The sequence below is a fragment of the Hesperophylax consimilis genome, chromosome 27 (assembly GCF_061612785.1).
Source record: "Hesperophylax consimilis isolate HC1 chromosome 27, BYU_Hcon_1.0, whole genome shotgun sequence".
Taxonomy (NCBI): domain Eukaryota; kingdom Metazoa; phylum Arthropoda; class Insecta; order Trichoptera; family Limnephilidae; genus Hesperophylax; species Hesperophylax consimilis.
In genome coordinates this window covers 14,578,483-14,597,056 of record NC_142862.1, presented here as the reverse complement: position 1 = coordinate 14,597,056, position 18,574 = coordinate 14,578,483, and the positions used below count along the sequence as shown (strand labels likewise).

General features: G+C 36.1%; 1 protein-coding gene across 1 annotated transcript in view; it reads right to left on the bottom strand.

Moving 5' to 3' along the window:
* LOC149410631 (SID1 transmembrane family member 1-like) overlaps window positions 1–18,574 on the bottom strand; it is a 64,631-nt gene that overhangs the window by 28,305 nt on the left and 17,752 nt on the right. Inside the window, exons 5-10 of the mRNA XM_089648300.1 lie at window positions 10,498–10,758; window positions 6,790–6,971; window positions 6,508–6,591; window positions 5,583–5,758; window positions 1,606–1,769; window positions 579–673 (exon numbers count right to left, since the gene is read on the bottom strand). Coding sequence (XP_089504426.1) covers window positions 579–673; window positions 1,606–1,769; window positions 5,583–5,758; window positions 6,508–6,591; window positions 6,790–6,971; window positions 10,498–10,758 — 962 coding nt within the window. The remainder of the gene's footprint in view (window positions 1–578; window positions 674–1,605; window positions 1,770–5,582; window positions 5,759–6,507; window positions 6,592–6,789; window positions 6,972–10,497; window positions 10,759–18,574) is intronic.

The window sequence follows — 18,574 nt, the reverse complement described above, 5'->3', positions numbered from 1 at the left end:
TTTCACAGTTAAAGCTTAAATTTTTAAACTTTGAAATAACTTGTTAGTAAAATTATAATAAAATTTATTTATAAAGATATTTAAAATATCATTCTATTTTGAGGAGTGACATCTAGGTGGGCTGTTTTGAAACTTCAATTTATAACTTTATGACTAAACAATCAGCTCTAACTTAAAATTTTTTTTCTAATTTTCATCAGTAAACCATTTCATAGTTTAGCTTAGTCTTCGCAACATCAAGAATTAACATCAATGTTAAATCGCAATCATCACTACAAATTCAAGACCTTAACATATACTGCCCGGTGGAATTCATTGCTGCTTTTGGCCAAAACAATTACAATCTACATGGAAGGAAGAACTTCAAATTCATATGGACATCTTTACATAAAATGGACCTGTCATCTGCACTGGACAATATCAAGAAGACTATCAAAATTGAACATCAATTTTCTTCTTCTACATTGATCTTCGGCTTTCATCTGTATACTCTTTGGATGCTCATCCCAGCAGTTTCAAAATTCATCATGGCCAGATTAGGAGGAGGAGTTTCGCCTTCATACAATCACCAAACAAACCTCTAAGCTGATAATCACCACTTCTGCCTTCAAGACCTGGACCCTGTACTTGACCTTCATATTGGATATAAATTTCCTGGTTTCAAGGATACATTCTGAAATCAATTGTTCCAGAGCATATCACCTATTGGCATGATCAGCAAGCTTCCTGTCTTGAAATGTGTAAAGGCGCCAGGAGGGCCTCAAATTTCATTTGGAAATTTTTTTTGAAGGGAAGGGAGTAATGTAACGATTTGAAACTACTCGCCCCGGTGTCAAGCGCTTGGAAGAACTAATTAACACAAGAAGCGTGCATTTGTGAACACAGCGACGGCCGGGTACATATTCATAGACCTCAGAGATTGCAAGCCAGTTCTAGGGGAATCGGACAACAGTCAGGAGGTGCGTCACGGAACGGATTCCAGAGAGATTTGCGCCATTAAAAACGTGAGCGATTGTCATCATGCTAATTAGATTTCACAAAATGGTTTACTTTAATTTTATAAATTTTGTTCTTCACAAGATGATTGGGGAGAGCTGGCGCCCTATGTAATCAAGCAAGATTAATATTTGAGATGTGAAACTTATCCTTTTAATTTTTACTACCCGCAGATTAACATATTAGTATTGTATAATCGCATCACTAGTCAGATTTTGTTTAACGATCTGAACATGCCCTGATCTTAATAATGAACGTAGAGTCTCTTGCTATTTAACTTGATGATAATGTAATTTAATAGATATTTAGGAATTTGATAATTAAACTCAATAAATTTTGTTCTGAGCACTGACGCAATTCTTTAATTTCTGATTCCCTTATTTAAGATTGTGCAACACATGAGTTATATGTTTATACACTTTTCAGAAATTACACACTAATAATCTCGGTACACTCTATGACTTCCATGTTCCGGGGCCTGCTCTTGTGACAGGTGAGGCCAATGAGGAACACTAGGTAGATGGTGAAGATGACCGCCAGAGCCACCACAATGGCCACCCAGTACTGCTGGTAGGTTGGGATAAGGTAGGTATAGTAAAATGTATTAACCTGCATTCCGTGCCTCTCTCTCTATGACTTCCATGTTCCGGGGCCTGCTCTTGTGACAGGTGAGGCCAATGAGGAACACGAGGTAGATAGTGAAGATGACCGCCAGAGCCACCACAATGGCCACCCAGTACTGTTGATAGGTTATGCTGGGGATGATCCTCAATCTGAAATTCAATTAGAGTCATTTTAAAAATACAAATATGCATTAACAATCATTTTAAATAAAATCGACTGTACCAACAAACAATGTTGGATGTGCTAAATTGGCATCTCTGCATCTTATACATCCTATCTGAGAGCCAATTTAGGGCCTCAGGATTTGACCTGTGGACCTCATGAATCCCGCCGGGGAATTAATGGAGTGGGCATTTATTGGCCACAATATATGTTGAATGTGCTAAATTGGTATTTCTGCATCTTCTACATTCGATCTTCGTATTACTTTACACAAGCATCACCAGGGTAGAAAATCAAACTAATCTAAAAATACATAGTGTGTGCTTAAACACACATATACAAAATATAACATAGAATAAAGGAACAATGTGACAGCATGGAATTTAAAAAAAACATAAGATGATAACAGACAGATATTTGTGTACATAACGGCTTATAACTGAAGAGGCGATTATCCCCTCTAACAGCTATTACCGGTAGAGTTAATTTCCCAAAAGCAAACAGCTCATATGAACTCATAGAAATCGTTGGTCTCCCTTACTGTTATTATAGAAATATAATCTAGAAATTATTGTTAGAAAATGAAAATCACACTTTGTTTTCAAATCTTACTCACAGAAGAATTAAAACCTATGAAACTAAAGGTTCTGGCCGCAATTTGAGAAAAAAAAATAATTAAATTTTGTGAATTTATTATTAATTATTTATATTGAAACGACAAAAAAATTAGGTGGCTATAATAATTATAATATATTTTACTAATAAAATAAGTGTTTATTTTGTTATGAGTAATTTTAGTTCAGTGTTTAGACGAAAAAAAGAGGTGAGCCATTTATAAAACTTTTTATGTTAAATTTTTATGTTTATTTCTGATAATAAAATTTGAAAGTGTATTTCATCACCTTTTAAAAACAGTTTTTAGTTTTCAGATATATTCAGAATTCTTCCATTTATTTGGATTTCATTGTGAAGCGGAATTACACACAAATTCTCTGACATTCTGACAGCATCTTTAGGAAAGATAAGAATAATAATAATAACGTAGCATTTATATAGCAAACTTTAGTATCATTTCACTTTATGTGCGTTTTACTATAGCAAACTTATAATTGGTAATTTAGTATTAGTGGTCGTGTTCTTAAAATTATTCCTACAGTGTGCCTTACCCAATACAGATGTAATAATATAACACTAAATATGTATACAGTTTACACAAAGCGATGACAAAACAAAGAATAACAATAACAACACGATAGGACAAAACAAGAACATTAAAACTACAACATAAGAGCTTCTGAGCAGACATTTAAAAGAGGTACAATAAGGAGGCAACCGAAACCAAACAATTACCGGAAGTTTGAGAATATGGCTTATTATAAAATATTGAAAAGAAGTTTTAGAAGATTTATGAATGGTAGGATTTTTTAAATAATTTTGTTTTTAAAGCCCGTTTAAATTCAGCCAAATTCTGGAAAGAGTAAAGGAAATTAAAATTGAAAGTAAATTCTGTAAGAGTTGAGGAAAGTTTATTCCAAATGAGCAGGCCTGTTACGATCGTAGTAAACGGTTCGATTTGTCCTAGAAAGTTCGATTAGATGATTTCTAACATCTAGATCTGCTGACCTTAGAATAAGTTGTCTATCGCAAGCTTTGTCGGACATATCGGACACACCCATGTATAGGCTGGCGCCATTCCTTGCAATGCTTTGAAGGTCATTAAGCAGATCTTTAACTCTATTCTCTCAGGTCATCGAAGCCAGTGAAGGCGATCCCTTAGAAGTGGGGTTATATGACAATACTTAGATTCACCAAAAATCGTTCTCGCCGCAGCATTAAAAACTTACTGGATTCTATTGATTTGTTTCTGAGGTAGGCCGGCATATGCACTATTGCAATAGTCCATACGTGAGACGACGAACGAATTTATGAGTGTCTTTGCTCCATCAGAAAGAAGGCATCTCCTTATTGATTTTATCTGCCTTAGATGGAAAAAGCCAGAACTCACAGCTTTTGAAATTTGCGATTCAATAGAAAGACATTATATACATATTGTCCATAGTGAAACCCAGAAATTTTATTTCTGCATAAGGGATTATATCTGTATCCTGATATAATATATAACGGATTGAACTGAAGTCGAGGAGAGCTAGCCTTCCAGGGAAAGCTATCAAAATAAATTCTGTCTTTGTCGGATTAAGTTTAAGTTTGTTGACAGACATCCAACTCGAGACTGTGTTAATGAAGCTAACCACCTCGTTTTTAAGGACGTCGTAAGATAACGGCAGAGATGTGCTTTATTTCAAATAAATCCATTTCAAATGGAAATGCAAAATGCAAAATGGGTATTTTCCATTTTGCATTTTAAATGCTTTTCTAAAAACCATTTTGCATTTTGCATTTTAAATGCTTTTCACAATGCATTTTCCATTTGAAATGCTTTTTGCAACATTCTTCCTACTATCTCCACTCATCTTTTTTTCATAAGCCCCAAATATCAGTCGGTCCTCAACCTCGCTATGAGAGATAATTTACATTTGTCAAGTTTCTCCCTGGTAGGAGCTCTGGCAATTGAGTGATACCATTACAAAACATACTGATTCAAATACTGAACATGGGGCCATGACGCTGTAATATTAAATGTTAGATAGCAGTTTCTATGTTTTTACGTTGGCAACATTAGTCCCGCGCAAATTTTTTGTGGTTTCATAATCTGTAGTCGTGGTGTTTTTGGATTTACCATCATGTAATATGTTTGTTCTACATTGATGTCCATTATTAAATTACAAAATTGTTTAAAAATTCTTTAATCATTTTAATTGTTTGACCTGAGAAACCATTTTGCATTTTCAATGCATTTTGAAAATAGGTATTTTGCATTTTGCATTTGAAATGCTTTTCTAAAAACCATTTTGCATTTTCAAATGGAAAAGTTTTGACCCATTTCCATTTTGCATTTCAAATGGTTTTGGGTACCCATTTTGCACATCTCTGGATAACGGTCAATGTGCCAGAGCTCTGAGGGGTTAAGGGATAGTGGGAATTTTTTGAGTTCAGTGGAAATATATCTAATACAAGGCTAACATATAATTGATTACTAAGAATATGACTCTATATGCATATATACGCGCACACTATGTATTTTATGAGTTCAGGGGAAATATATCTAATACCAGGCTAACACATATAATTGATTACTAAGAATATGACTCTATATGCATTTACGAGGGTGGTCTGAAAAGTTTACTTTTGTTTTGCCTTCAAGTTTGCCATACAAAAACAAAAATTTAATAACAGCTCGATACTCAATTTTTTCCATTTTCACAAAAACACACACATCGACTCAATCAAACGACTGTCAACTAAAAACTTCGCATCCAAAATGGCCGAAACTTTGGTGAGTAACTGTCAAAAGATGAAAAACTACATTCACTAGCTTTTATTGACGAGTACCGCCATCTTTGCGTTGAGGTCGGAAACTTTTCCCACCCTTTACCACCCTCGTAATTGATTACTAAGAATATGACTCCATATACACATATAAGCGCACACTATGTATTTTTTGATTAGTTTCGGTAGGTTGTAATAAATTAAATAAATTCGTGGTTAGAGACAAAGTTATTATTATTTTATTTCATTAAATAAATTAAGTCCGCCTTAGCACAGGGCCACCTAGTGGGGAGGTCTGAGAAAAAATATTTTTATACTTATCTACACCATATTTTGTATCTTCACATGTTTTATATAGTCGCCAAAAAAATATAAATAAAATTAAAAAAAGATGTAGAGAATGAATTACACACCTCACTGACTTGGATCTGCCCCTCCATACCCTTGCGGGGACGGATGCTTTGCTGGAGAGTTCGGGGTTCCACCTGAGGAAGCTCTCTATGCTGGAGGAGTTGCTGGAGTCGGAGCATTCCTGGTCCGTGGCCCGCACTAACAGCACGATGTAGAAGCCCAGAGGGTAGCGTTTTTGCTACAAAACAAAGCACAATAAATTAAATGGAGCAAAACTGTTAATTGGTCAAGTGATTTATTTAAGTTATGTGACGACCTCCATGATCGAGGGATAACCACACAACATACCCCAATTGGGGATACCATAATGATGCCATTATGCCATGATGTGCAGTATTCATAATTTATTTTTGTTAATTTAAAACGGGTTCCCAGCCTGTGGGTCCCAAACGAAGGTCTTTCCGTTGGGTCAAGGGCCGCCCAAACAGTTAACAAAAATTTATATTTAGTATAAAAAAAAAATTAAAAATTAATTATGTATATATAATATCAAGCTTGGGGATCACTTGATTTCTAATAAATTAAGTTGACCATTCATGCTGGTTTCACTAGGTACTGAAGAGTACATATGTAAAGTTACCCTGAAATAGGTTTTATCATACCCTATTAACGATGACTACTTTTTTAGTATTAATGTAATCATTTTCTTTGTGACCACGTTCGTACGTCTTAAATTATCAAATAATCAAAATAGAATCATTTAAAATCTATCTATAATTTTAATTAATAATTAAAATCTATAATTTTAATTAATAATTAATACTTAAATAGATACCCACCCATAAAATAATCTTTTACGTGGCTTCTGGCATTTTAAGTTACATCGTGTGATTTTCCACAGGTTATTAACAACAAGTGATGTAATAAAGATTGTATTGCTAAGTACAGGTGTAAAAATAATGACATATACGCAAGGTTGAAACTTACACTAACAGTGATGCCGCCTCTTTTACTGACAGTCGCGTAAAATCCCTCATACGCTATATCTCGTTCTGTGTCAAACACTGGACACTAAAACAATAAACAATTAAATTACACCCTATTTTACAGAAACTTTGTATGTTACATATTATTTTTATCAAAAAAAATCATCACAAAATGTCCCAGGGTAGGATTTTCCCCTCGCCATTCACTTTCAGTCCTGCCTGTCCTGCTTCAATCCTCTTCCAAACAGTCTATCCCCTCTTCCTCGATCGTATGCGTACTTACCGAAGCGTTTTGTATAGAAACCAGCATGCACGTATCATCATCAGAGTCCAGTCGGATGAGCACTGTCTTAAGGCTCTCCTTGATGCCGGTGAAGATACTGGACTTCAGCACGGTTCTGCCTAGATCCCAGACCATACTGCTGTAGTTGCTAGGTGACCCTCCCTGGAGATTATCAGACTTATCTAAACAATTAATAAATATATTACTTTATATAGTTGGGAGAAACATCTCCAGCGAGGAGGGACTGGATGTGCTATGGAAGGAAGCCTTTTCGATGCAATGGGTCGCCCACACGAATAGGAGAAGGGGAAGAAGATGTATGTATCCTTTTATACATGCTTTGGATGTTGCGTATCCCTTGTATTCTAGGTTAAAAAAATATTATTATAAGTATCAAATAAAAAACTCTGGACTTTTTCTAGCCATAAATAGCACTATGTACTGCAATTTAATGACATCATCCCATCATTGACATAACACTTAACACACAAACAACACTCTGCGGCGCACGAAGCGGTTGGAAATACATTCTCAATGCTCGAATGGCGCGTAAACACACAGACACCAGCGACAGTGTGGAGAAAATTCTCTGTTTCATTCTATATCCACGAAGCTGGAAAGAGTTTGAAATTCGCGCATATGTATTCAGTACCGCCTGCCTGGGGCTGCCTAGATAATGTATTCGACAAGAATACGTTATCAGCCTAATACAAGGTACAAAAAAAGACTTTGACAGCATAATGCACAGAATAGCATACCCTATTACGAAGCGAGTGGATTATCGATTACCTATTAATTAATTTTGTAGCGTCGAGAAAAATCTAGATTAACTAATTAATAATAAACCGCTCGACCTACTTAGTACCTACTCCCGAATTATGTACCTGCAGTCCAAATCGCATCGTAAACAGAGCAACCTACGTACTTCAAGCACCTACTTGTCTACCGACGACAATAACATCGCAAGTCCGTCTTTCACATTACGAGAACTCGCCAGAAGGTTTGAGTCTACGGCCTATGCATAATTGCCGCGCTGTCGAAGGTTCCTGAAACATACAGTCTGTGCGAGTGCCTAGGATTTAGTTGCCATCCATCTACCTACTGCTGCCGTCGGCCGTGTAGTATAAATATGCCCGACGCAGCGAGTCAGTCAGTCAACAATCTGCCGTCAGTTTACAAATCTCACGAGTGACAACTGGTGCGCCCCGGCTTCGACATATACCCGGCTTCGCCCGTACCATCATGGACTCTATCGGGACATCATCTTAGCGCCTTGTCCAGATCGCCGTCCCTGGCAAGCGCCACTCCGATTACAAGCGCCCTGGTTCCAGCGTCTCTGACCAGCGCTTCTTCCACGCATCATGACCACCACGAGGACACGCAGCATCCTCACTGGTCTATGCCGCTCCCGTTCTACCGCCTACAAGGTCCGCCGCACCTTCGGCCTTCCGTCAGCACTGGAGTATTGATTCCCCAGATCGCCAGTGCCTGACAGTCATCGAGTCCCGGTCACCAGCGCCCGGCGTCGACTCACTGACCCGCGCCTGACCAGCACATCACCGCAGCAACCGGAGTATTCAACATTTGTCCTACATCATCTCCTCGTCACGGCAACTGACTCATCAATAAACACTGTGACCTTCACCACACGCTTTTTATTTCGTGCCCTCACCATTGATCACCAAAATTTCATTTTGGATCTGTAATAATTGATATTGTGGAGCATAAGGGATTTACAGAGCTAATTTGATATACTATTTTTGTCAGTAATTGCATCTTGTTCGTGAGCTAGTACACAGATTTGTATATTTGATAGTAGGTATATACTTTAGCATCCCTTCTACAAAAATCACCGAGAACCACTAGTATCTATGTACATAAATAACACTACAAATATTCTTACATCTATTACTATTAGTAGATAAACCCGCGTATAATAATTGCGTTGGAGTCACGGTTCTTGTACTAGGTGGCCAATGTTGTCCAAGTCGAGGGTGCCATTCATGGCGCCATACTAAATAAAGTAGGAGAGTATCAGCTCCGAGGGCCCGGTGATGACGTCCTTCTTGCTGTTCAGACCGAGGTAGACAATTGTGACAATCAATTTTGTAACGATCGATGTTGTAATGGTCAATGTTGTAACGATGGATTTTGTAATGATCGATGTTGTCAAGATCAATTTGTAAACAATATGGTTGTTTATTGTTTCTTCACATTAACGAATAATTATTTCAATAATTAAAATTTATTGTTTACATTTTAATGTGTAAGTAACATATAGTAATGATGATGTAATGGTGTCGCAACAATGTTGTAACAATGCCGTAAAGTTGTTGAACTGACATTGTAACAATATAGTAATGATTTTTTTTTTTTATAGTGAATACCTCACAAGAATCCCAACTGCTCCCGTCTGGAGCCAGTGAGACTATGGCATCCCCAATTGGGGGATGTTGTGAGGCTGAAGGTAAGTGGGGAAGGGAAAGAGGAAGGTGGGGAAGTACCTGGCTATTCAGATCTAGTCACTAAACACGGCTAAAGCCATTTGGAGCAACGTTTCAATTCTGAATGGTGGTCTTACACCAGGGCGATACTGGTAGTATCTTCCACTCTGGAACGTGCCGCAAATATACTATATATTATTTTAATTAATTAATTGTGAAATAAAACAAATTAATCAAATAAAATTTATTTGCGCACGCCGGGTTCGAACCCGCGACCTTCGGAATGGCAGTCCAATGCTTTACCACTGGACTATGCCGGCCGTCAAAGATGTTGATGCTGTAATGATGTTGCAACAACATTGTGAAAATTTCTTAACAATGTCTTAATGATGTTTTAACCTTTCCTCATCTGTGGTGTGTATTTACTACACATTGCTTCTAATAACTTTAATAACTCTATAAATATAATAAATTCTGGGTTCAGATTTTAGGTATTCTTCCGTTATACATTTATGCACTGAATTAAAAAATAATATATTACATAGTTTTCAAATTCAATTAAAAATCGTGTTTAGAGTTTAGAGTTTTTTGTTAAAAATCGGGAACAAATACACCAATACAATCAACCGTGTGATACTAAATACGCGAAGAGTGTGCGAGGAAATGACACGCTATTGATGTCCCGCTTCAGAGTTATTAAAGTTATTAGAAGCAATGTGTTGTAAATACACACCACAGATGAGGAAAGGTTAATTCGCTATGCGGGAACATGAGACATCCACACTTCTGCAGTTGTAGTTTTTGATTGAGACCATCGATACCTACGACCGCACAGCTGTGTTTGTGCCAGCTACCAGCCGCGCCGCTAGCCAGTTGGCCGCGAACCGTCGTTAGATGTGGACCCTTCGCACGTTTCTTTAGCATCTGCCGATGGTTTTTTCATGTTTTCAGCAATTAAATTACAATTTATATCACTTTTGATATTAAATATAATAAACATAATCGATTAGCTATGAATATTCATATTTTTCCGATATTAAATCGCTTATTTTGAGATGTGTATTGACTACACAGCACCGTAACGCGTGTATTTTTTTAGCACAGTAAGGGAAAGGTTAATGATGTTGTAACAATGTTGTAATGATATCTTAACAATTCAGTAAACATGTTGTAATGATGATACAACAATGTTGTAATGATGATACAACAATGTTCTAACAATGTTGTAACAATGTTGTAAAAATTGTCAGCAAAAGTATATAACCTGAATTAGCAACCAGTTCTCCCTTGGAGTCTCGGTTCTTATACCAGTTGCCGATGTTGTCCAGGTCGAGGGTGCCGTCCATTGCTCCATACTCGAAGGAGTAGAAGTAGATCAGAGGCTCCGAGATCCCGGTGGTCAAGTTCTTCTCGCTGTTGAGGCCGAGGTAAAAGTCCTTCACCATGTCCACTTGCAGGTACAGCAGTAGGCTGACCGAGCTGGACGTGGATATGTGGATTATGGGATGGTTTTGAATGGTAACATCTGAAAATAAAAATAAATACATTTTATTTATTTTTGGACTAACTCAATGAGTAAAACCTCAAATTGTAATATTAAATTATTGAAGACAATATAAGCGATTCTTAAATGAAAATTTGAAACAGAAAAGATACTCTAGATATATCTAGGACTTGAACCCAGTACCCTTGCTTTGCCGGGGTGCAACTCTACCAACTGAGCTAATGGGATCTTATCTCCTTCGGTCATATTTAACAGTGTCACACATCGAGTAAGAACTACCTGCACATTTTTATGGGCTGCATTTATGTATGATCGCAAGATTTAACTCAAACTAAATGTCATCTAGATGGTGTCTCCGATAAATATACCCTATTTTAATTTTAATGTGCGACATCTGTTGACTTGAAGTTATTTTTAGAATAACTTAATGAGTAAAACCATAAATTGTAATATTTAATTATTGGAGACAATAAATTGGAAACAGAACAATCGCAACTAGGACTTGAACTCAGGACCCTCGCCTTGCCAGAACTTTGAGTATCTTTTGCTGATATTTCTATTTCAAATTTTCGTTTAAGAATCGCTAATATTGTCTTCAATAATTAAAAAAAATATATTCGTTTATTAAGAGTTAATTATGTTGCGTGTCGTATCTTGTGATTGTCCTTTTTTATTTAACTTTATTCAAGCCTAAACTCTTTCACTTTTTCATTTTATAATCTCGATGTGTAGAGCCTTTTACATTATCTTTTTCTGTCTGTGCCACCTTTTATATTAAATCTTTTTGTCTATGGCACGTCATAGTGTAATATTGTCATTAATTTCGCATCTATAATATCTTGTGTCTGTATTCACGTCAAACATTGGTGTTTTGTTTTATATAGTTTGTTGTGATCGAGATCTTTTGTTTTATTCTTATTAGATTCGATTTTACATTACCAGTATCATCCAACTCTCGCTTCTCTCTCTCGGTTTAATGTCTACCCTCTTCTGTGTTACATATTAAACATATCAACAAAAACACAAGTGTTTTTAATGAGAAGCGAACCTCCATCTATCTCAACGGCAAGCCAATCCTTGTCGTGATACGAAAGAAGCCTACACAAGCCGATCAGCCTTACAAACTGACTGGAGGCTTCTGGACTCCACACGAGGACGCTGCTCAAATTAGACATTACATATTATTAAAAAAACATCATTAAGTATATTTTATGGTTTTTGAATAGTATGTACATTATACACAAATATATATTTTGCAAAAAAACATTAGCAACAAATTATAAAAGTGCAAATTTCGTGCAATCTAAAGATAAGGAAAAGAATAGTGATAATCCACTAAAAACAAAGTAAAGAGAAATAAAGTAACCACCTATAAAATAAAACAAAAATTAAGTCCATACTGTAATTCAAAGATAAAAAAAATGCATTCTAAAGCAAGAATTACGATTCTGACATAAATTATTCTTCTGATGTAAAAAATACGATTTTGATTCAACCAATACGATTCTGATGCAGCAATTACAATTCCGATGCAGCAATTACTATTCTGATGTAACTGTTGGTACCTAGCATCGTGTTACCTACACCTTTCCTTTTGATCTCCTTTATGAAAATTATTGTTGACCATCGACCCAACTCCTACCTCTCCTATGCCGACTTAGTGAACTTTAGTTGAGTTGAAAAAATAGTCCTATCAACAACGTTTGATTACGGAGCCCCCTTTATCGACCGTGTCGAAAATTTAAAAGCCATCGTGAGCTCGCACATTGCGGTGAAATTGTGTATGAACCAGCGCAAAGGATAGAAAACGTGGAGGAATAGAAAAAGGGGTAAATTTTGGATAGGGCCTGACACGCTTATTACGAATAATTTTTAGAAAAAAACTTTATATTCGCCTTAATTACTATAAAAGAAAACTTTTTGCATTTCGGGCGGCGGAAAATTATGCATTTTGATTTTCAATTGCATAAAACCAAAATTCACTTCGCGAATCGATGTGGCGACAACGCGACGCCATTAGGAACGCACTGTTATGTTGGTATCACTGATGCATTAACAAGAGCTAAATACGACCGTTGCTATCTTCGTGGGATGCCGAGGTTTGTGTAATATGATTTGTGATACAAAGGAAAGTGCCCCTTAATAACGCCTGCTCGCGTCAAGGCAAGAAAAACATCCCAGTTTTCAACTAGTTTACCGGCTACGCTAGGTTTGTGTAACATGGTTTGTGATACAAATCAATGTATCAGGGATACCAACATAACAGTGACGTACCTAATGGCAGCTGATTGCCGCCGCATCGATTCGCGAAGTGAATTTTGGTTAACGCAATTGAAAATTTAAATTCATAATTTTCCGCCGCCCGAAATGCAAAAAGTTTTCTTTTATAGTAATTAAGGCGAATATAAAGTTTTTTTCTAAAAAATATTCGTAATAAGCGTGTCAGGCCCTATCCAAAAATTACCGAAAAAGGTATGTCGGCATTTCCGAACTTTCCATTCCTATTGCATTTCCGCGGTGCGACGGTGCTTTTCTGTCCCCAACAGTAACAATTAGGATTCTGACACGGTAATTACTATTCTGATGTAACAATTAGGATTCTGATGCAGTAATTATTATTGTGATGCAGCAATTACGATTCTGATCATTGGAATTTTACTGGAACTGTCAAATAAGAATTGGTATAAATTTGAATTGTCAAATTTAGTAAAATATCTTGATGTCAAAAAGCATTAATTTTGGCGGAAAATGGATTGCAAAGTCCCACAGTAACAATGTAATATATAATATTTACAAGTTCAAAATTATGTTTGAAAACAAGATTGTTTGAATCCAAAAAGAACACCGGGATGCCCCTTTTTCTTGTTCATCATTTGCATAAATGTTTATTGAATAGTTTACAGGAAAACACACATTTGTTCATCATGTTACAGAATTAATGTTTCAGTTTGCCGATTTCTAATCTATTTCAAAATGAATACATTTTACGTTTTCATTTCCAGGAAGTAGTTAATCATTAATCATTTAATGTCTGTTTCCTTTTAAAATTATACGATATCTCATCCAGTGAATTATAAATATATTTATTAACAAAACGGCATTTAAACTTTTATCAGACGAACGGGGGTATGATAGAAGTTTGAATATATATTTTATCTGCTTCCAACCGTCTGGAGCCAGTATGACTACGGCATCCCCAATTGGGGAATGTTGTGAGGCTTGAATTAGCGGGAAGGAGAAGGAGATGGGGAAGAGAAATATGGGGACGTAGCTGGCTATTCATATCTGGTCACCAAACACGACAAAACCCATTTCAAGCAGCTTTTCAATTCTGAATGGTGGTCTTACACCAGGGCAATACTGAGTGTATGAATGTGTCGCAAATATAATATATATTTTATTTTAATTGAGTCATTTGTGAAATAACACAAATTAATCAAATAAAATTTATTTGCGCACGCCGGGATTTGAACCTGGCTAGTCGAGAGCTTTGACCATGGAGGCCGTTGATATTATCTAGTAATCTTCAGATTATACTATAATTCTTATCATTATATTAATATTTTATAACAATGATTACAGTATTATGTTTGAAGAAGAAGAAGATAATACTAATAAATCTAAACAAAACATGATACAGTAAACACAGAAAAATTAAAAGATAACGGTCACAACTAGGAATCGAACCCCGGATCCGTGTCTTGTACTGTTTCATGTTTCGTTCAGATTTATTAGTGCTATCTTCTTCTTCAATGATATATTGCATTGAGGGTTTAACCTTCAAAATAATTTAAAAAGAAAAAGTTGTTCCTGAATAATATTATTGTAGGGTAACTTATAGGGAGTTCACATCTCCCGAAAATAACAATAACATGTACAGTTCCCCACATTCACGTGCGACTAGCAACATTACAACCTCGCGCGAGATTCCTCACGCGGAAACCATTTCATTCTATCTCCAGTGGTCTAGCCGACGGTTCAGCCCTAAATCTCCTCTACCGTACGCAATCTGTTTTGTTCATAAAATTATTGTAACGTGAGTTTTGTTAAAATAAAAAGTAAATTGAAAATATTCAAATTCTCATTTTTACTAACCGAGAGTAATCACGTAACCTTGGATTCTGCGGATTGGAGAACCACAGAATATTCAGCCAGCAACCCATTTAAATTGGCGATAATCACAATCCTCCAAATTATGTATTCGCAATTATACAATTCTGAAATATTTTATTAATGATTTAGGCCATTATGTAGCACATTGACAGACATTAAAAAACGTCCGAAAACAGAGGTTTGTGATACGACACACGCTGTCACATGTGTTTTGTCAATTGACATAATATGTGTGTTTTGTCAAATGTCATACGTGTTTAGTCAAATGAAATATGTGTTTTGTCAAATTTCACATGTGTTTAGTCAAATGAAATATGTGTTTTGTCAAATGACACATGTTCGTTCGTTCGTCCAGGTTCGTCCGTAAATCGGGAGAAATAGCGCTTCAAAGTTTTTTTTACGAAAATAATTTAAAGTGACAGAAATTATTATTTTTAAGTAAAATTCGTTCCAAATGTTTAAAATTACGCAGAAAACACTTTTTAATTTGGATGTAGGACAAAGTGTTGGATAAACACGCTCGGAATGTTGTTTTATTTTGGGGGACTTAAGACAAAATTCGTCTTGAAACCACATTAAAAATGATTTTTTTTCACTTGTATCGTATAAATAAATGCTTTCTGAGAACAACTGCATACTTAACTCAATTTCGCCAAAAAATGGTCTGTTGGACAAAAATGAACTAGAGCGACGAAATGACACATGTGTTTTATCAAATGACACATGTGTTTTATCAAATGACACATGTGTTTTATCAAATGACACATGTGTTTTATCAAACGATGCATGTGTTTTCTCAAATGACATATGTGTTTTGTGAAGTTGATGAAAATCAGTAATAAAAAAAGTTAACCTTAGGTGTGCTAAGAGATGTCACACCAGAGATGTGCTTTATTTCAAATAAATCCATTGTAAATGGAAATGCAAAATGGGTATTTTCCATTTTGCATTTTAAATGCTTTTTTAAAAACCATTTTGCATTTTGCATTTTAAATGCTTTTCTCAAAGCATTTTCCATTTTAAATGCTTTTTTGCAACATTCTTCCTACTTTCTCCACTCATCTTTTTTTCATAAGCCCCAAATATCAGTCGGTCCTCAACCTCGCTATGAGAGATAATTTACATTTGTCAAGTTGCTCCCTGGTAGGAGCCCTGGCAATTGAGTGATACCATTACAAAAAATACTGATTCAAATACTGAACATTAGCGTGGAGCGACATTGCAAAAATCAAATCTCGATATTGTAATAGCTGCCAAAAGATGCTTCATGTCATTCATATTCTCGTAAAAATACTTAAAAAAATCTAAACTTATGTCTTCATTCAACAACCTAGCGATTTCGTAACGTAAAAAACGTAAATTCTGCCTTTTTTTCCCAAAATCTGAGTACAGTCTCAAAAATATAAAAGAATATCCATTACTTTCAATTGCATTTACCTTATTGAACATTACATGTTTTATAAAAAAAAAAACACTGCATAAATTGCTGTTAAACTAGTGAGTTTGTGAGCGCTGTGGAGGTGGGGGGGATAATTTAGCTCCTATTGTTTCGTCGCAGAAACTAGATGCGACATGCATCTAGTTTCGTTTCGGCTACCGCTGACCGTAGACGTGTTAGAATCCTTGTCCGATTCAATTTTAACACATATAATTGTTGTGAAAATGAATGCAAATTACACGAGAACCAAATTTTATGTCCAATATTCGGGGCACCAACTGAAATGAACTCTCAAGTGTTACCTACTGTCTCAGAAGTGATTAAACATTATTTGTTCTTACGATATGAGCGTAATCTTAACTCTACAAAAAACCGTCAGTATTCGAAATAAAAAGTGTTATATCTGCAATTGTTGAAGGAATTTGGAAGCGCGCTTCTTTCCCATTGTTTCACACAATCGAGTGATGAAACTGATCCAAGATCATTATATCGAATACTTAAAACTTAAAAATTATCCAAAAAAAGGGTGCATTATTATGTTAAGTTAAATTCTTATAAAATCAAAATGAATAAACTTTTCGATATTGCTTCATGCAAATGTAACAATCTGAATATGTGTTCCTGCGAAAAGACGCGCAAGGTACCCACCAAAGAACAAGCATTCCTTCAAGACCAAAGATCCTCGAGAAAAATGATGCTGGGAGCAATAGACACCGACACAACAAAAAAATTACATCGGAAAATGAGGATGCAAGCTCGTTTATCTGAACTTGCTTCGAAGGTCAGCTCATCTACATTCTACAGCATCAGCGACAAAACCACGTCAACCCTTTTTTGATGAAAACCAATCATTTTCTTCACATTCTTCGCAACCTCCAGAAAATTCCCGTATGATGTTAAAACTCCCCACTTTGGCCAGAATCTGCGATCAGTATGGTTTGTCAGACAGGTCGGCATCAGCTGTTGCAAGTGCTACATTACAAGATTTTGGCATAGTAACCGAAGATGACTCTAAAATGGTGATTGATAGGAGCAAACTCAGACGAGCTAGACAAACGTGTCGCACTTCTTTAATAAAAACATGGCAGATGTCGTCGGAGTCAACAAAAATTCGAGGTCTATATTTCGATGGAAGGAAGGATAAAACACTGTCTCAGGAAAAAATAGGGGATAGATATCATCGGAGAACGATTTCAGAAGAACATTATTCCATTTTATCTGAGCCGGGGTCTCAATATGTTGGACATGTTACACCATCATCAGGAACTGGCAAAAACATCGCAAAGAGCATGTTACACCATTTAAAAATGAACGGTTTTAATTTGAATGATTTATCAGCGATTGGATGTGATGGGACTGCTGTCAATACAGGCAAAAAAATGGAACTATTGGATTCATGGAATTGGAATTAGGTCATCCGTTACAATGGTTTATCTATCAGCTGCATGCAAACGAACTTCCCCTTCGCCACTTGTTTCAACACTTAGATGGTGCTACAACAGGACCTAAAGGGTTTTCAGGACCTATTGGAAAACTTCTTTCAAGCAGCTCTAAAAACACCGTTATAAATTATTCACCAATACACTTTGAGATGCACAAACTCAACGCAGAGGAATTGAAAAATTTGAGCACGGACCAAAAATACTTGTACGAAATATGTTTTGCAGTTACAACAGGTCACTGCCCACCAAATTTAGCAAACCGTCATCCAGGTAGTATTTGTCACTCACGCTGGTTGACGACAGCAAACTCAATACTTCGATTATATATAGGAACAACTAACCCTTCAGTGAACCTAAAAATTCTTGCTGAATATGTTGTTAAAGCATATGTTCCGACATGGTTTGAGATAAAGAGGCACCCGTCGTGTAAAGATGGGGCATTACATGTTTTTACTATAATAAAACTCACCCGATATTTGAGCACCGATCTACGAGATATAATTAATCCAGTAATTCAAAGAAACGCCTATTTTTGCCACCCGGAAAATCTGCTACTATCCATGATAATGGATGACAACCTTATTGTAAGAGAATTGGGTTTGAGACGAATATTAAAGGCGCGAGATAGATGTCCGAGTCCATCTGTTGTTAGAGACTTTATTATTTCAACAATAAACTTTTCAGCAAGTAAATATTACGATATTATCAACTGGCAGGAATGCGAAGTTACACCGCCACCGATACTATCCGAAATCAGTAATGACGACCTAGTCAAAATGATAAATAATTTCGGTGAAGAAAAGGACAGTATTGAATTTCCCAGATTTCCCTGCCACACTCAAGC